Source organism: Equus caballus, chromosome 15, assembly GCF_041296265.1.
Source record: "Equus caballus isolate H_3958 breed thoroughbred chromosome 15, TB-T2T, whole genome shotgun sequence".
Lineage (NCBI taxonomy): Eukaryota > Metazoa > Chordata > Mammalia > Perissodactyla > Equidae > Equus > Equus caballus.
Genome location: NC_091698.1, coordinates 15,630,473 through 15,650,459, shown reverse-complemented (window position 1 = coordinate 15,650,459; position 19,987 = coordinate 15,630,473). Strand labels below are relative to the sequence as shown.

The window sequence follows — 19,987 nt, the reverse complement described above, 5'->3', positions numbered from 1 at the left end:
CACAGAAGGGACCCAACATTCGAGCCCCTGCTGTGTAGTTAAGAGACAGCCACACAGAGGGGACCCAACATTCGAGCCCCTGCTGTGTAGTTAAGAGACAGCCACACAGAGGGGACCCAACATCTGAGCCCCTGCTTTGTGGGTGACAGCCAGCTGCATGGAGAGGCCCCAACATCTGAGCCCCCTGCTGTATGGGTGACAGACAGCCACCAGAGGGGACCCAACATCCCAGCCCCTTGCTGTATGGGTGACAGACAGCCACCGGAGGGGACCCAGCATTGGAGCCCTCTGCTCTGAGGGTGAGAGACCACCACCGGAGGGGACCCAACAACCCAGCCCCCTGCTGTGTGGTAAGAGACAGCCACACAGAGGGGACTCAACATCCGAGCCCCCTCCTGTGTGGGTGACAGACAGCCATTTGGTGGTGACCTAAGAGTGGTCTCTAGGAGCTGAGAGCAACCAGTCAGCAAGAACGGAATTCTGCCAACGACCTGGAAGAGCTGGGAAGCAGAGCCTCCAGACAAGAACGCAGCTGAGCATGAGGCCCCACGAGAGAAGCCAGCAGTGCCCCGCCTGACGTTCTGATCCCTGGCACTGTGAGCTAACACACAGGCGTGGATTTAAGCAGCCAAATTTGTAGCAATTGCTTAGGGAACAACTGAAAACGAGTCCACTGCATTCTCTTCTGTGCCGTTAAATTCCTGTTAGTCAAGAAAGCATAGCTCTATGATGAAAACAGAGAGAGTGAAGGAACAGCATGCTTCCTAGTCAGGAACGTGCTCAAGAAGATAAGAACACCACTTAGGAGAGTTTGTATGTGACAATCACATGCTTATCACATAAAAGGTGAACTCAATGGCCTTAGAATCCCTTCTGGTTCTAAAGCTGCAAGATTTTAATGTCATGGAAATAAAAGAAGCTTTTCAAAAATGTGGGAGTGGTCACCATAATTTGATGAAGAAGAGGGGCCAGAGAAAGGGAGGACCAAGCAACAGCCACTCAATGGGCTGGTCATGACAAACAGAAATGGCAAGCGATAGGATATATTGGAGCATATGAGGAAGCCATTTGGTGTAAACCTAATTAGGCCTGACTTTGTTTTTTCCAAACAAGGCCTGACTGTGGCCATTGAGCACACGTTGTATATCTGCTTTAAAGATTTACTATGGCAAGAACAAATGCCCTTAAGATAAATGTGCAACTTCCCCCTACATGGGCATTTCCTTAGGGATAAGCATCTTTCCTTAGGCTAGGAACTGATTGCTATGCTCACCTTTGACCACCCAGCTCGAGACAACAGACCTGCCACCCTGCTGTGTTCACCGAGACAGCAGACCTACCTGCTGTGTCCATCAATCGCTGTGCTGACAGAGCAGTCTCGCGACTTTTGTAAAAAGGACATTTCAATCATATGTGAAACATCCTGTTTGGGGGTATATAACCACGCTGTGCACCCCACTTCTTCGGTGCCCTTTCTTCCTTCAGGAAGAAAGGCCCCAGGCCATGGTCCTCAGATTTTAGCTCAGAATAAACTCATCCCAAATTTTCATTTATAGATTGGCTATGGATTATTTTCGTCGACAGTCACTAGAAGAGTTCAGCAGAGCAATGTGTTAGAAGGCACATTAAAGAGTAATTCAAAAAGTCCGTGAGGTGATAAAATAAAGAAGCAACAGACTACTATTACCAATGAGAAAAAAAGATAAAAACGATGGCAGTTTGGCAGTCAAATTATGGTTTTTCAACTCTGTGGGGACCTTAGCATGTGAGGAGGAAGAGGGAAAAACAAGAAGAGACTTATTGGAACACACAACTAAAGGAAATTAATTAACCTTATTGAATTACCCAAGCTGTATTTGCAATTTTCTTTTTTAAAAAAAATCGACAACTCACCTCTTTCACCAAGTTAAATTTACTCCCTCTTTTTTATTATAGATTTTAATCTGAATTACCAAACACATTCCTCCTGCACGGGCACAGTGAGAAGGACCTGGAAGCATGATAGTCGGAGTGCACACTTAGGAAGGCATGTGACAGGGCCGCCCAGACACTTCCTGCTCTCCGTCATTAAAGGAGCTCTCCACGTCCACCGAGCTCGGTAAGCACGCCCAGCAAAAGCAGTGCTAGTCCTCCTACTGAACGCTGTGGAGGCAGTCGGAATTTGCTTAGCGTCATGTAAGATAGAGACATCGTGGACACTCAACAGTTATTCAACCCATCATTGATTTTTAACTTGAATCAACATAAAATTTAATTCACATTCAAGGTAAGTACAAACAAGTCTCTGAGGTCTCTGAGTGGTTATTTTGAAATCATAAAGGCATCTGCAGTATGATACGGATCTATTTAAAAGATATACTCACTCTCTGTTCATCATCAGAAACTTGTGAGGATATACAAGTTGTTTTTGTTGCCATGTGAGACTGAAAGAGCTGAAAAAGAAAAAGAAAAAGAAAACAGATATTAAAACCTATATCTAGGGCTGGCCCAGTGGCACAGTGGTAAAGTTCGCACGTTCTGCTTCTCGGTGGCCTGGGGTTTGCTGGTTCATATCCCCAGTGAGGACGTGGCACCGTGTGGTAAGCCACGGTGTGGTAGGCGTCCCATGTACAAAGTAGAGGAAATGGGCATGGATGTTAGCTTAGGGTCAGTCTTCCTCAGCAAAAAGAGGAGGACTGGCAGTAGTTAGCTCAGGGCTAATCTTCCTCAAAAAAAAAAAACCTATATCTAAATAATATATTTACCTTATAAAGGAAATCTAATATTGTCATTACCACCAAGTTTTGACTTGTAATCTACACAACTGACTGATGTTTAAAACTGTAGTTTTCTTGCTGGATAGATATCTAAGTAAACTACATGAAATATTCAACATATAATATACATTAATGCACTAATACACACACACACACACAAATTGTAAAAAAATAGTAAACCTCATTTACATTCAGGAAGACAAAGAACATTACATTTACTTAAAATACTTTATAGGATTAAAAAGGGAAAATGAGCTATTTCACTTAAAAAAAAATACTCTAGTGGGCCAGCCCCATGGCGTAGTGGTTAAGTCCAGTGTGCTTTGCTCCGGCAGCCCAGGTTCATGGGTTTGTATCCCAGGCGCAGACCTACAACACTCATCAGCCATGCTATGGTGGAGACCCACATACAAAATAGAGGAAGACTGGCACAGATGTTAGCTCAGGGCTAATCTTCCTCAAGCAAAAAGATGAGGAAGACTGGCAACAGATGTTAGCTCAGGGTGACTCTTCCTCACCAAAAACCTCCAAAAACCAAAAACTCTAGGAGCCAAGGCGGCACTCAAAATTAGGTGTATTCCACTGTAGCAAAGAGGAAAGAGAAATGTTAATGCTCCAATGTCAGTATATTTGGGAATGGAGGGACTTTAACATCTGAACAGGTTCCTTAGTTATCCAATTAAAATAGAAATGATTATCATTTATACAACTCCTATTATATGCCCACCATTATGCTAGCTCATTAAGCAGTTTCTTATTTAATCCTTACAACAGATCTGAGACAAATGTATGAATTCCCGTAGCCTACATGAGAAAATTAGGATTCTGAAAGGTTAAATAACTTACCTCAAATCATGTAAGCCTGTAAGTTGTAGATACAGGTCTGATCTGACTGCAAAGCTGGTGTTCCTTTTACTGTCTCAAGTTGTAAACCAAATACATATTCACTGTGTTTGCAATGGTGAGGGATGGGGGAAGAGAGGTACAAGAGAAGTTGTGCAAATCTCCAAGTAATACTGCCTCAAAAGGCACTGCTATCCTACTTCCGAGTGCAGCACAAGACACTGAGGAAACGTGGCATTCAAAAAAATAAGATTGCTATGGATGTAGGAAGAAAAAATGCAGCCGGTGCCAATGAGAATAGAATGCAAAGTTCCCTTCCTACGCTTGACTCCCTAGTACCTCAGTAGTTTTCTTCCTCAGAGGCCACCAGACTCTTAGGCACCCTTCCAGAGATCGATGAGGTGTGTGTAAAGCACACGTGAATACACAGGTCTTTTTTGTTTATACAGATGTCAGTGGCCTATTGCTCTGTATTATGGTTTTTTGCTTCATCAATCCTGAAGACCATTTCACTAGTATGTAGATCTGCCTCATTGTTTCTACAGTATAGCATTCTATTCTGTATACTACAGTATACATGGATGTTCTATATTTATTTAAGCACTTCCCTAGTCTTTAATTTGTTGTTATGTGCCATCACATCGGCTCCTACTCCTGCAACCCTAGGAATGAGCGATGTCCACATGTCCTGTCCTCCACAGCCCCACTCAGCTCCTGTAGACACGGGCCTACGGCTTCCTGTATGGAGTCAACCCACTCCTATTTGGTCCTCCTCTTCTCCTGCTGCCTCTACTGTTCCCAGCGTTACTGTCTTTTCCAGAGAGTCCTGCCTTCTCATGGTGTGCCCAACGTAGGACGGCCTCAGTTTTATCATCTTTGCCTCCAGCGACAGCTCAGGCCTAATTTGCTCTGGGACCCACCGGTCGCCTTTCTGGTAGTCCAGGGTGTCCGCAGAGCTCTCCCCCAACACCATATTTCCAATGAACCCATTTTTTCCTGCAGCCTTCTTCACTGTCCGGCTTTTGCATGCGTACACAGTGGTTGGGAGCAGAGGGTGTGGACAACCTTGGCCTTGGTGTCTGATGACACTTCCTCACACCTGGTGATCCTCGCTAATTCTTCCATTGCTGCCCTTCCACGTCTCAGCCTCCCCTTGGTTCCATGGCTGCAGCCTCCGTTTAAATCGATGACTGAACCAAGGCAGACAGATTCTTTAACGATTTCAGTGTCTCCACTGTCTACGTTAAAGTTGTGCACTTCTTCCGCAGTGGGATTTCTGTCTTCCTGACGTTCAAATGCAGTCAGTCCTGCTTTGGCACTTTCTTCTTCCACTTTCGTCAGAAGTTGTTTCAAGCCACTGCTGCTTTCCGCCAGTAAGACGGTGTCACCTGCGGACCCTAGACGGTTGGTGTTTCTTCCACCAGTTTTCACTCCTCCTCCGTCTGAGCCCAGCCCAGTTCTTCGTTTGCTCGGTTCTGCGTACAGAGTAAACAGATAGGGAGATAAAGTGCACGCTGCCTGACACCTTGGCCTAAAGGAAAGCATCCCGTCTCTCCATATTCTGTCCTGGCGTGACTTCTTGCCCACAGCACAGCTCACACATCAGACAGTCAAGTGCCGAGCACGCCCATTTCTCTCAGAGCAGCCCACAGCTTCCCATGATCCACGCAGGCAAAGGCTTTGCTGTCGTCTATAAACACAGACTAACCTTCTGGAATTCTCGGGAGCGCTCCGGTAGCCAGCGGATAGTCACAGTTGGATCTCGTGTGCCTCTCCCTTTTCGAAATGCAGCTTGGCCGTCGGGCGTTTCTTAGTCCACATGAGGTACAGGCCTTCGCTGCAGCTCCGGGAGCATCACTCACTCGCACAGGACATCAGAGCAATGGTCCTGTAGGCACTGCCCTCCTTGGTAGCGCCTTTCTTGGGGATTGGCCTGTACATCGAGTGTTTCCAGTCTGCAGGCCATTGTTTCGTTGACACATTCTTGTCAGGATTTTGACAGATTCAGTCTCTGTGGCTTGACGTAACGCTATCAATATCCCATCTAGTCCAGGTGACGTATTTCTTCCCAGCATTTCCAGGGCAGCTTTCCCTTCACTTTCTAGAATTGCGGGTTCTCCCTCATAGGAGTCTTCTTCGGAGGCATCTGTCATCCTTTCGTCTCTTCTGTGTGGACTTTCACATACGGTTTCCACCTTCCCTCTATTTTCTCCTGATCAGAGGGTGTGCTTCCCTGTGGGTCGCTCAGCATTCCTAACCTGGGTTTAAATTTCCCTTTGGCTTCTTGAATCTTCCGGAAGAGACCTCTTGTTCCTTTTGGCTGTCCTCTTCTCTCTCTCTGCAGTGGCCATTAGGCTGGTTCTCTTTATCTCCACGTGACAGTTACTGAAAAACTGCGTTCACGATTCTCACCCTGCTTTTGGACCTTTAACTTTTGCGTCTCCTCCATCCTTAACAAGTTTCAGCGTTTCTTCTGTCAGCCATCTTGATTTAGCTTTCTTTTTGTTTCAAGCACTGTCTTTCTGCATCTTCCTTAGTAATATTTCTGGTTTCAGTCCAGAGTTCTTCTGGTTCTCGGTCAATTAGGTTTAACACCACAAATCTGGTTTTACCTGGACCTTGAATTCACCAAGCATGCTGTTTACGTTAGTTCTGGCTCCAGGATCCGTTCAGTGTTCTTCTTCAGCTTTACTCTGAGGTTTGATGTTAACAGTCGTGGTCAGGACCGCAGTCTGCTCCTGGTCTTGTTTTGGCAGAAAGAACACAGCTTCCCCGTGCAGACAGTCCTGTCGCGTTGCTTGAAGCGTGTATACACGATGGACAGAATGTTGGCTTCACAGAAATCCACGAGCCAGTCTCCTGCTTCCCTTCTGAGCCCTAGTCCAAATTTTCCAAAGAATTGTTTTATTTCCTCCTTTTGCATTCCCAGTCACCTACAATTACCAGCACGTCTTGATTTGCTGTGTGACCGGTTTCTTCTTGGACACGGCGGGAAAACTGTTTCACCATCTTCAGCGTCTGCAGCTGGAGCACAGACTTGGGTGACGGCTACGCTAACAGGTGCTCCCAGAAGTCTGACTGACCTTCCCCGGTGAGACCTTGTGTCGCGGCCCCTGACCGCCTGTGCTGCCTCCTGCCCCAGGACCAGAACTGCTCCGTCTCTTCCGAGCCTGTCATTTCCGGGGTGGAACGCTCTGCAGTCGTCTGACTGAAAGTGCCCCATTCTCGTCCGTTTTAGCTTGCTGACGCCAAGTGCTGCGATGTTTACACGTCCCATTTCTTGCTAGACAAATGCAATCTTATTTTGACATTACTTTACCCCCTTAATTAGAAAAGGAGTATTCCATGTTTACTATAGGAAAAAAAATACTGTTTCTAATTGTGTCATTTTAATAACACTGCAACGAACATCCTTCTTGCAGCAGCAAAAGAGGTGTGCCACTCAGTCCCTTAAGAAAGAACTGCTCTTTGTCTACAAAGAACGCAGTCAGCTGACAGCCTCCAGCTGCAGAGCCTTCAAGATCTGCACAGCATTCGACTGAAGACCACGCTCTTCCCAGGCAGCCCCTGGCCAAGGACTGAGCACAGTGGAGGTGTCCCGGTCTGGCCCCTGCTGCCCTGTGCAGGCCTCCCTGTCAGGCAGGCAGAGCTCTCCAGTGGGCTGGCCCAGACTGCCAGATCAGCACGGCCTCTGGGGCTCTCTCTGCCCTGTTTTGCTTCCTAACGTCTCTCCTTCCACAGTTGTCAAGATCTGCATCAGGACCTTAAAGCTTGTCCTCTCCAGTCCTGCTTCCGCCCCCTTTCTCTTTCACAGGCATTACCTCCCCTCTCTTCCTCCCACCCCTAATGAATCTTTAACTCCTAATTCTTCAGCATCTGTTTCCTGGAGGATCCAAACGGCCACACCTGTATACACATCAATCATTTTGTACATCTGATAATTTCCTCATGATACATTCCTAGAATGTAATTACTGATCAAAGGTATAAACGTATTGCCAAACTGCCCCTCAAAAAGGCTGTACCTGCTTACACTTCCAAAATTAGCATATAAAAATAAAGTGTCCATTGTATTATATAGTCCTCAATACAGGGTATTAACAGTTTTTAAGTGTTTGTCAATTTGATAGGCAAAAGTTGACATCTTAATTGGACTTCTGATATTTTGAACCTCTTTTTCAGGTCACTGGCTGGAAAAGTATATATTTTCATAAATCATCAGTTCATGTTTTTTCTCTATTTGCCTATCAGGGTATTCCTTCTTTGTCTCTCTTATTAACATACAGAGCTGTTAGATATGACTCCATGCTTGTCATGTGTACTCCAAGCAGCTTCTCCTGATTTGTCACTGATCTTTCAATTTTCATAGAGTACAATCTATCAGTCTTTTCCTTTATGGTTTCTTCCTTAAATGTAAAGCTTAGAAAATCTTTTCACACTCTTAAGTTTAAAAAAATGCATCTAAACTTTTTCCAAGTTTTTTTATGGTTTCATGTCTTATACAAAAGCTTTGCAGGCCTTCTAAAAATTACTTTCTAGTACTGTGTGAGTTAAGGAAATCTGACTTTTTCCCAAAGCCACTGTACCATCAATGGAGAACAAAGTATATTCAATCATCTATAGTCTGTCTTATGGAAATGAATCTCCAAGAGAAAAACTAGGACCCATGAATGGACTAGAAAGGCAGATGTGACACAATGAAGAGAACTCAGTGAAGGACTAGAACTGTCTAACAAGAGTAGCATGGGCTGCCCCATGCAGGATTCAGCTGCTGGCCCTGGGGGGCATTCAAACAGTGACACAGTAATCATCAACTGGGCAAACTGCAGAGCCGAGGCCTGCACTGAGTGGGAAGCAAAAATAAAGATCTTCTAAGGTCTGTCTCACCTCAGAGTTTATGACTGTCTGCCTCCGAGCAAGCAATGAGGAAAGAGTATGTGATGGAGACTGAAGCATGAGTCACGGGAACTGCACGTACAGATAAGGTGGATTAAGGGAAGACCAGCAAAATTGTACCTAGTTGATGGAAAGACCTCTTAGAACGAAAACTCAAGGTTTACTTAAATGAAAAGTAGATGACTCGAATTCCTGAGAGAGGGAGCATGTTCCATGCAGACGAGGTGATAAAAAAACCAACCTAATTTGAGAAGTCATTTATTTAACCCAGGAAAAGCAAATGGGAGACAAGCTAAACAAAAAGGAAGGCAAAGAAACTCATTCAAAGGACTTAATATTGACAAGGAACATTTGGGAAAAAAGAATACTGAGGAATCAGTGTGAAGTTGATCAGTACACGCTGCTTGTCATTTATTCTACAAATACAATATTTACTAAAAGCTCTTGCATTTTCAGGACAGAGCAACAGACCCCAAACATTGAGGATCAAAGGTGAATAAGTCAATATCCTTGCAATTTAAATTTAGTACAGGTGAGAGATATGTATACAACTTATGGAGAGGGCACAGCAGGAGTTCGGGGTATAATGAACTCTGCATTATCTGAGAAGGCACTGTCAAAAAAGGCTTGAGCCGAGACTTGAAAGAGAAATAGCAATTTTCCTAGCAAATGAGAAAAGAAGGTAGAGGAATCAATGTGCGCAAAAGCACGCAAGTATACTTGGTATGGCTGGAAAACGGCAGTAAGCTCATCATCACTTCAGCCTAAGGAAGCTTAAGTTTAACTATAAGGAGGACAGCATAAGAAGCGAGGCTGGAGAAGGCAACAAAGGGCTGGGCATCCACTCTGCCTCAGAGTGAGTTCCATGAGCACCTTCAGGTATCTTGAACTAAGGTCACTTGATAGATATTACTGTGAAGCAGGAAAAATAATATGAGATGAATCAGCACAGGTTTGATGCAATTTTGGAAATACTGAGTTTAAGGTTCCTATGAACACCTTGGATTCCTCAAGGAACTTCCAACTAGTCACCTGAATCTTTAGCCAAGTGTGTGATTAATCCAGGGTAACTTTTAGATGATTATTAAAACAAAGACAGTGGTTATTCCCCTTTCTCGTGAAGTCTTCACTGATCCCATAAGACTTGAATGTTAGTAAAAACACTAAAAATTCAGCCCAAGTCACTACGGTAGTACGGTTTTTAGACTGAACATAGTTAATACTGTCTCACTAGTAACAGGCTCCAGTTCAGAAGGTATTATCTCGTTTTTATAAGTCAGAAAAAGATAAATCTTCAAAAGGAAGGAAAAAGTTGCACATAGTAAGAATCTATATTGGATATTGGCTATGGAGAATATTATTACAAAGATTAGAAGCAATAATTATGAAAATTAGGAGAAATAATCTGATTTGCTATTAAGTGGCAAAAGAAGACTAAGACTATTGACATCGTGGTTACAAGCAAAAACTATTTATGCATATAAGCAAGCATACATAGGATCTGAATCTTGGGGGAGGAGAATAAATATTTCCTTTTCTTCTTGAAATCCATCAATATCACTTATGCGAATTTAACAAAGACTAAAGTAGAAAAAAGAATATAAGTCTTCCTAAAATATCTATAAAAATGTATTTATTTAACAAATATGTACTGAGTGCCCACTGTGTTCCAGGAACTGTCCTAGGCACTGGGGATGCATAACTTAACAAAATAGAAAAAGATCCCTGCCATTATGGAGCTTCTGCTCCAATTAGGGAAAGACAGGCAAAAATCAAAGTAAAGTATATGCTATAATATGATAATAGAGAATAACAAATGCAATAAGGAAAAATAAGGTAGGAAAGGGGGACAGGAAATGCCAAGGTGGCAGGGTGAGGGGGTGCCATTTTGAACAGGTGGTTAGGGAAGGCCTAACTGGCAAGCAAAGGCCTAGGGAGTTTGGGAACAGAACAGATGAAGAGCATTCCAGGCAGAGGTCTTATTGCAGCTTATTGTAAGTATTGTAAGGACTTGGCTTTGAAGGGTTTTAGCATAAGAGGGACATGATTCCTCTTTGTATTAAAAGGTTCACTACCACAGCTACTATGTTGAGAGCAGACTGAAGAATGGCAAGGCAGAAACAAGGAGACTAGTTAAGAGGCTACTGCATTAATCTAGGAACGAGATCATGGCAGTATGTTAGCAAAGGAAGAGGTAAGATGTGGTCCAATTCTGGATCTACCTCAAAGGTAGAACCAAAGAATTTGCTAAAGGTTCGATGTGGGGTACGAAGAATAGCTCCAAAGTTTCTCCAAAGCCAAGGCAAGGCTTGAGCAACAGGGAGGGAGGAGCTCCACTTACTGGAACTGGGAAGACTAGAGGAGGAGGAGGAGGCAAGATGAGAAGTTCTCTTTGGAACATGTTAAACTGGAGATGCTTATTAGATACTGAAGTGAAGGTACTAAGGAAGTAGTTAGATAAACAAGTCGAGAGTGCGGAGCAATCTGGACTGGAGATAACAATTCTGAAGTCATCGATATACGGCTAGTACTTAATGCTGTGGGACGAGAAGAAATCACCCCCGGAGTAAAGGTATTTATAAAAGGAAAGGGATCACAGAGTTGAGCCCTGGGATACTCAGACATTTAAAGGTTGGGGAACTGAGAAGCAACCAGTCCAAGGGACTGAGAAGGAACAGCTAAAGAGGGTGAAAGAAACCCAGAAAGTGTGGAGTCCTGGAAGACAGGTGCAGAAAGCATTTTGGGGAGGAAAGAGTGTGTGCCACTTCCATTCCTTTACGCATCGTGTGAGGCTGCTTTCAGGCCACAATGGCAGAGCTGCACAGTTGTGACACAGACTGTATGGCTCACAAAACCGAAAATATTTACTATTTGACTCTTGAAAGAAAACCTTTGCCAACCCTTGATCTAGAAGAATGAGAGGGTGAATGAACGAGGAAAATGCAGTACAATTTTTAGCAAGCAGCAAGGCCTCTGGAGGTTAGTGGTCATGACGTTAAAGTGAGACCACTAAGCATGATTTTCCTCTGTCATACTCAGCTGTGAGAGCACAAGAGCAGAGTCAGGGGACAGTTTAATTGAAGGGGGTGTGGGGTTTCACCAGGGAAGAATGATGAAGCAGAGAGGGAACTGAAACATGCACGGAAATGATTATAAATGTCACAAGCACGGACAGAAAGCTGGGCAAAAAGAGAAAAGAGGACATGCATGGAAGACATGAGGGAAAGGGAAAGGTGGCAGGATCAACAGATTAGGCCAAAGAATTGTGGGACCTGGAGTACCTGAGGGAGTAAACAGGGAAGGCAGCAGGGGTGGTCAGAACGGAATGCTTGAACTGAGATGACTAGGGGCTGCAGTTACTGGCATGACGAGAGGACCAAAGTGTTAACTACAAGGAGAGGCTAAAGTAGCATAGAGAACACGATACCAAAGGACAGGGCAGGTCAAAAACGGAAAGGCAGGGCACTGCAAGGAGCATCTCTGTGGATACTGAAGTCATCCAGAATGACGACAGGTCTACTGTCATGGAACGACAGGGAGCTGGCAGCTACACCATCAAACATGGGGGAGGTGGGGTTTCAGAAATGACTGCAACAAAGAGGGGGTGAGTATATGCTATGATAGCTGAGTGACAGTCAAAACCGGGAATATTTAGGAAGGAGAGGAGGAGAAAGGTCTGGAAGTGGCGATGAGGAGTAAAGTGGTCAACTATGAAACCTCCAGGCCCTGTGCTCCAAGTGTCCATTAATGACAGTAGGCTTCAAAACAAAGCTCCCAGAGATCCCCTCTGGGAAAAGTTCAGTCAAATGTGAAATTAGTCAAATATTACTATATTCTGACTAAAATCACAAATACATAGGGAAGGCCTGATCCATCTTAACACAAAAGTAGCGGGCAAAACTTTCTAGAGAGCTGTGGACCAAGACCCAGGTAATAAATAAGTGAAAAATGTGATTATTCCTCTTTTATCCACATTGGCAAAGATGGACTACCATGCTACAGTGATGCCCTGTTCTCTCTGAGAGGTGATCCTTTTGTCCCAGGCCATACTCTCTTCTGATTCCTACAGCCTCACTAAGGATGGTCAGGATTTGACCACCATCCACCTCTTCAGATTTGTCTTGTTCATGATGACCCCTTCTGGCAAATTTCAGACATGCCAAAGCTCCAACCCACCACAGGCCCTTTGCAACTGCCATTCCCTTTGCCTGGATGCCCCTTCCATCCTTTGTCCCATACAAAGATTCCTCCTTTCAAGGAGCTTACATTATAGTGAAGAGGACAGCCAAGTGTGGTACATGCTATGAAGGAAAGAGAGTGATGTGATCCAAAGCAGTCAAGATGACAGTCGGGGGTAGATTTTCAACAAGGGGCAAATGTAATCCAATGGAGAAAGGATGGTCTTTTTAAAAAATGGTGCTGGAACAACTGGACTTCTATATGCAAAAAAAAACAAACCTCAATTCATACCTTGAACTACATATAAAAATTAACTAAAAATGGATCATAGACCTAAAACTTCTAGAAGAAAATGTATAAAATCTTTGTGGCCCTAGGTTAGGCAAAGGTTTCTTAGCCACAACACCAAAAGCATGATCTACAAGAGAAAAAATGATAAACTGAACCTAACAAACTAAAAACTTTCTGCTCTTCAAAACACACTGTTAAGAGAATAAAAAAAACAAGACACATCCTTGGATAAAACATCTGTAAATTATTTATCTCATAAAGAACTTATATAAGAAACATACACGTATATTTTTAAAACCTGTACAACTCAATAATAGACAATAATTCAATTTAAAAAGTGGGAAAAGATTTGAACAGACACTTCACCAAAGACATAAGGATGGCAAATAAGCATATGACAAGATGTTCAACATTTTTAGTCACTAGGTAAATGCACATTAAATCACCAGATATCACTACATGCCTATGGGAATGACTTTTTTTAAAAATGACAATACTGGCAAGGATGCAGAGCAACAGGAACTCTCAGTCATTATTGGTGGGAATGCAAACTGGTACACACATTTTGGAAAACAGTTTGGCAGTTTCTTAAGTTAAACACACACCATACCACTCAGCACTCCTACTCCTAGACAGCAACCCAAGTGAAATGAAAACTTATATTCACATAAAAACCTGTGTAAAACTGGAAACAGCTCAAATGTTCTTCAACTGGAGAAATAGTGACCAACCTCAACTGTGGCACATCCACACAACAGAGTGCTACTCAGCAGTGAAGGGGAATAGGCAGCAGCATGGGTGAATGTCAAAAGCACTGCACTTAGCTCGAGAAGCCAGCTCAAGGGCTTCATAAGTTCCCAGATACCTTGTCCTGGGAAAGGCAAAACAACAGGGCAGAAAACTGACAGTCTTCAAGCCCGTTTCAACAACGTGACTGTCAGAGAGGAGAAGGACTACAAGGAAGCACAAAGGAATCTGGAGAGGTGATGGAACTGTTCTGTATCTTCAACTGTGGCTGTAGGGACACAACTGTATGCAGTCATCAAAACTCATGGAACTTCATACTAAAAACAGGTAAATTTCACTGTACATAAGTTATACCTCAATAAAAAAGTTAATTCATAAAGATACAACAAAATTTTCTAACTAAAAGTAAGTAATCAATACATGGGAAAGCAGTAGCTAACAAAAACTTAGAATATCTGAGGATAAACTAAATGATTAAGACAATGCATGTACGATTATCTGTCAGCAGCAAAAAAACCAAAATGTACAGCAAAACATGCAAACACAAAATGAGATTACAATATTTTCTCTAATCGTTCAAATTACAATTCAGTATTCAGTTCTTTCGCCCCTAGAGTTACGTGGAAACTATAAACTATAATTCTTTTCTATACAACAGAATCTCTGTTACTATATGACAAGCAGCCTATCTTCTCCCCAAACAGAGAGCCCCTAGAAATTACCTCAGTGCCCCATATCACAAGAGAGAAGAGTTAACATGACATCAGTATAAATATATGGCTTAAGAAGGCTGTTAGAATTAATTGCTTATGGTGGTAACAGATGCAGACTGCTGGAGCACTGAGTAACTGCCAAAGCCATGCAGGAGGGCCCGGGGCAAGGAGGGCCAACGACAGCATGAACACAACAAGAGGCAGTCTGTTCAACAAAATGTGAGAAAGTTAACCCTCATCCAAAAAAATGGAGATAATTCAGTCATGAAGATGGGAGGATAAACACAAGTAAAGTACTTGCCCTGGTGCACGCCCTTTAGCATTTGGCAGCATTCAGTTACCCCAGCAGATACAGTCAAACAGCAAAGGACAAAGGCATATAAATGCTTGCAAAGATCTTTAGAAATTACTAGACGACTAAAAAAGTAGAATTGGTCCAAACAAGTTGAAAATGGCTAAAGTTCCCTTGAGTTTTTTAAAAAATATACATTGAAGAAAATTTTAAAGCTGTTTTCTTCATGATTCGTATATGCTACTGAAAAGGCATCTCATGTTATTTTCAGGTTGAGTGTACAGTCTGAGATGATGAATCTTCTTTCTGTCTAACATATCCAGCCAGTTCTTCTCTGCTCATCTAGGGCCATCTCTTCCTTTACTACTTAGCTCAATATGGAACTTTTGCAAAAAGTCTTCACTCTTTACAGAAGTTAAAGCTAGTACAAATCACAATCTTACAAATGGCTTATATTTTCCAAAAGTTCATTTTAGTAAGCTTCTTAGATTTAGAATACAGTTTCCATAGAAACAATATTATAGACAGAGTTAAGGTCCCAAGCAGCTTCATGAATGTCTTATTTACCCCATAATGCACAGACTATTCACAGTCTTAGATTAAGTTTTCAAACCTAGTAGCAGACTAAGAAGAAAGCATACTTGTTGCCCCATTCCTAGAAAGACTAACTGTAGATTATGCGTTCTCAAAGGGATATTACACCGCCACATGAACATGGTAGGAATTGGCTTTTCGGGGACGAAAGAAAATGAACGGTTTGAAGCCCTACAAAGTTCAACCCTATGTGAAAAAAACTTATTCTTTAGTAGTGAATTCCTCTCATTAGGGAGAACTTAAAGTTAATGAATAAACTGTATTAATTTAATAAGATTAATTAAATGTTCTTAATTAATGAAATTTGACATAAATTTAATTTTTCTCTTGCAGGGGCAATAATCAAAGGAAGGCTGAGCAATCCTACTCTGGATAAACCTTCAGACAGGCAACGTTTGCATTTAGTATTTCCCACCTTCCCTCTGTAGCCCTCCCGATGCTGTCCTGCTCCCTCCCAGTCTCCTCACCCAGTCTGGTCCTAGATCAAAAGTGCCCACCTGCACTCACGCCTAATAAATGCCTACTTTCTGGATTCCCAAGATCACACCAGGTGTTAGGAAAGTGACCCACTGACTGACTTTCCCTGAGCTAGCTATACTTTCCCAAGAGGAAAAAAGACCTTTTAATAAGTAGATTTCAAGCAACATAAACAGGAAAATGCTGAAGATCATACTGGAGGTGGGGGATAATTCAACGTTTTTGTTTCTGAAGCCCTGAATCACTGGCCTGAAGACTGAACGGTACTAGCTACCAATTTGTCAATGTGGACAATTTCTCATCTACGCATAAAGGACAACCCTAGTGAACAACTCCTTTTAAAACAAAGCTCCTTTATAATAGACATCTTTTTATTTTATTTTTTGAAAATCATTTAAGCAATTCTGGCTTAATTCATAGCTCAAAATAACATTCCAGCTAAAGAGTACACATTCAACTAAGCAAAAACATCACCGTGTACAACTTATATCTGTCCATGAAAAAAGTGGAGTACAGACCACTGACAAAAGACTTATGGTATCCATCAATATTCTTCACTACTTATGACCCCTGTCTATACAGATCATGCTGTCTAACTGGAACAACAGGACTCCTCACTGTCTCCATAAACACGGCCCACACAGACAGGAGGATAAACTCTATCTGGTTCTTAAGAGGAGAGGGGAAAGGAGATCAGAGAGGATGTCCCACAGTTCTCCTCCTTATCTTCGGTAAGCTCCTTAGTCTTGTGACACTAGGCTGCCTGAAACTAGTTTGGAGGGTCTGGGAAATACAGCATGCATGGCAAGGACCTGCAGGGCCAGCTCGGCCTCCTGGTCCCTCCCCACATCCAAATCTCAAACAGAAATGGTCTCTCCTTTCCCCTAACCTTAACCCCTTCTTATGCCTTTCTATGCATATTTTCTTTTCTTCAACATACGGCATCCTTTTAATTCATATTTCAATTACGTTACTCAGGTCTGACATGCCAGAAAATGACCCTATGCCTCTTAAATAATTTCTGCTTTCGTTAATAAACATTTCTGGAACATATCCTTTGTTAACTAAATGATTACTATGCAATCTCTACCAAACTGCCATATACTTATTTTTACATCTATCAGCTGTCTCAGGTCTAGGTATGAGAGTATTTAGGATTCTTTACATGGAAAAATATTTGGGACAGCCTTAAATGGAATATGGTTGAGAGGGTGCATCTTTATCCCTCTTCCCCGCCAGAGGCTCTATACCCTTAGCTCTCCCACGTTCATACTCCACAAGCTACCACTTCCTCTTACTTGAGTCTCCAAGCATCTTCCCTGTAACAGAAAGAAGTACGAGTGAAATTCTACAGCCTGGGTTCATTTTCCTCAGCTTCATTTCTCCCCAAGGCTGCATTTTAAAAATCTTTCACCTGCTCTGTTTGACTTTACCTCCTTTTTTAGTCTCAATACCTGGTTCACTTTTTAAAATTTGCTCCAACAATTTATTTATCCCATAATTTAAAAACTTCTAGTGTCTGAAAAAACAAACTGAAAGAAATCTGGAAGTTCTAGAATTCCTAATATAGTCAATTCATGGTTCCTAAGAGAATACAGTAACCATGTTTCTCAAAATAGATGCCCCAAACACATGATGAAAAAGCATCCTGGTACTCAGAGAGGCAATCGGCAGTGCTGCATCAAGCCCAGGACCCAAGACTTCTTTCACTAGGTAGAACTCTAATGATATCCCCATTTGTCTATGATAGTAAGGTTTGCAGGGAGCCAAACAGAAAACTGCACATCTGGAGACATTATTTAAATTAACCAAAACAAACAGACAAGGAAAAAGAGGTTGCCAAAATATAATTCTGAACAAATTTAAGACTGGCAAACAAAAATTCACCTTTAAAATGACATGTTCTGGAATGACTCATATAATGTAATGAACTCGAGTTCTAGTATATCTAAACTGCTTCAGCTAAATCCTCAATGAAAAATCTCTGGACTTTTTGAGAAATACAGAGAAAGTAGTTAACTTCAAAAAAGTGTAACTGCCAAATACAAAATTTCAAAGACAAGAATAATACTGGAGTGAAATATGCATATTTACTCAAAGTAATTAATACTAACAAAGTATAAGTGCTACATCCCAGTCGACTAAATCATGACATTTGTTTTAAAGGTATTTAAAATGAGAGTTTCTAATGCTTTGGTTATGTTACTGACACTATGAGAAATGTGATTTCTATTTTCGTGATCTTCAAATCAGTCAGTAGTCGATACAAATTCTACAAGATGTTAAATAAATTTGTATAATAAAGCATCATCTAAATCAAACTTCCTCCCAGATATAAGCAGAAGTATAAGACTTAAAGTTCTCAATGAAAAAGCTTTGCGAATTGAGCATTTTGTATTGGGAATGCTTAAAATAATAAAAAGAGGAAAGCAGATTTCATATGGTTAAAAATGAAGGGCCAATACACATTCTCGAAGACAGGAAATCTTTTCTGTACTAAAATACAAAAATTTAAAAGCACTCTTCTTCCTTGTCTCCCACATACCAAAACAAATAAATAAAAATCAATACAAGTAGTTACAGTCTGGGACTATGTTAGGATCAAAAGCAATCTGCGAATCCCTACCTAAAAGGTATGATGACACTCCGAGTGTGCAGCCTGGTGGAAGGGGGAACTTCATTAGAACAGGAGTGTAGGCTAACAATTTATGTAGTAACACAGGTTCTCTGTGAGAATTTATAATTTATGCATTTAACATTCAACAAGTATAAAATCATTCAACGTGAACATATTTTCCATATAAAAAATAATCAATACTTGTCCTCAAAGATATAAAATCATGGCTATGCAGGATACAAAAAATATTACAGGTTGCTCTTCCTGAAGATAGATCACTTAATTGAGGGGGGAAGAATGCAAGACTCATTAAAATTTAATTGATGTAAAAGTTAAATAACAATACAAAGCATAAACTAGGAGGTATTACAAGGTAGCATATGACTAAGTGGCAAATGAGCAGTATGACAGAATGCCAAGGCTTAGGATTCTCTGGGGAAGCTCCAGAGGAGGTGGGACAGGAACTTGGTCTTTCATTATCCTATAATGATTATAGGATCTGGATCAGTGGGAAAGAAGGATGTCTCACCAAATGGAGAAATGGGAATGCACAAAGGCACTGAGGTAATAATTAACTCCAGGACATGAAAGGAAAGAATTAAGACTCACACTTCAAGATAGAAAGTAAAACAAATGAGGGAAGCCTCTAAGATACACAAATTATCCTCACTGAAAAATAACAGAAAAAGAGTTCAGAGGCACTGCAGGTGAAACCGGAAATGACAAATACATATAGGAATTGAAAAGATTTAGACATCATTTAAAGGTTTTAGAAGGACAGTCTGAAGCAGAAAATTATGAGCGTGTGTTTCAGGAGACAGAAAAAGACAGTCAATATTACTTCAAGATCCACTACCACAGTCAGCAATAAATAACTATACAGTCAAGATCTCTGGAATCATAAAACTCATGCAAAGACTAATAAGGGACATGCTGGAGATGGTGGCAGAGACAACAGAGCCAAGGCAGATCTCACCACCACCAGCTGTGACTCCTGGAGCAGATACTAAACCTCCCTGAGACTTAATGTCGTCTTCTATTAAAAAAATAAGTCTGTAAATCTGTTAAGAGTATCAAGTGAAATTTAACACAGAGGTCTTTAAAAAATAAAGGTAGAATAAAAATGAAAATACAAAATACTAAAATTTCCTGGACACAGCTAACGCACTGCTGAGAGGGAAATTCACATTGCCAAGTACATACAACAGAAAGGAAGAAAAGTCTCAAATCAATGATCTAAGGTCTCCCCTCCAGAACTTAGAAAAGAAGAGCAAATTAAACAGAAAGCAAGCAAAAAGAATCAGAAATCAGTTACACTGAAAATAGAAAAACAACAGAGGAAAACCAATGAAACTAAGAGCTGCTTCTTTGAAAAGATGAATGAAATCGACAAACTTCTAGCAAAATTAAGAAAGGCAGAAAACACAAATTATCAATATCAGGAATGAAACAGGGAATATCGGGACAGACCCTGAAGACATCAAAAGGATATTAAGGGACTCCTATGAACAATTCTATACACATGAATCTGACACCTTGGAAGGAACGGATCACAAAACCACACTCTACCACAACTCACCCAC

The 19,987-nt window shown here is 41.7% G+C and overlaps 1 protein-coding gene and 1 long non-coding RNA gene across 11 annotated transcripts in view; one reads left to right on the top strand and one right to left on the bottom strand.

Annotated features, from left to right (window-relative positions):
- LOC138917636 (uncharacterized) overlaps nucleotides 1–16,840 on the top strand; it is a 61,483-nt gene extending 44,643 nt beyond the window's left edge. Inside the window, exons 2-3 of the long non-coding RNA XR_011425895.1 lie at nucleotides 1,936–2,266; nucleotides 15,644–16,840. This is a non-coding gene — a long non-coding RNA (uncharacterized lncRNA). The remainder of the gene's footprint in view (nucleotides 1–1,935; nucleotides 2,267–15,643) is intronic.
- Nucleotides 1–19,987, bottom strand: part of SEPTIN10 (septin 10) — a 63,579-nt gene that overhangs the window by 39,320 nt on the left and 4,272 nt on the right. For 3 of the 10 annotated variants that reach the window (XM_023618445.2, XM_023618443.2, XM_023618441.2), the window contains exon 2: nucleotides 2,364–2,432. In XM_023618445.2, the coding sequence (XP_023474213.1) occupies nucleotides 2,364–2,432 (69 nt within the window). Of the gene's footprint in view, nucleotides 1–1,340; nucleotides 1,588–1,893; nucleotides 1,994–2,363; nucleotides 2,433–3,602; nucleotides 10,318–19,987 lie in introns of those variants that run through there. The other 7 variants (XM_070234976.1, XM_005599751.4, XM_023618444.2 and 4 more) reach the window with 5 other exon arrangements.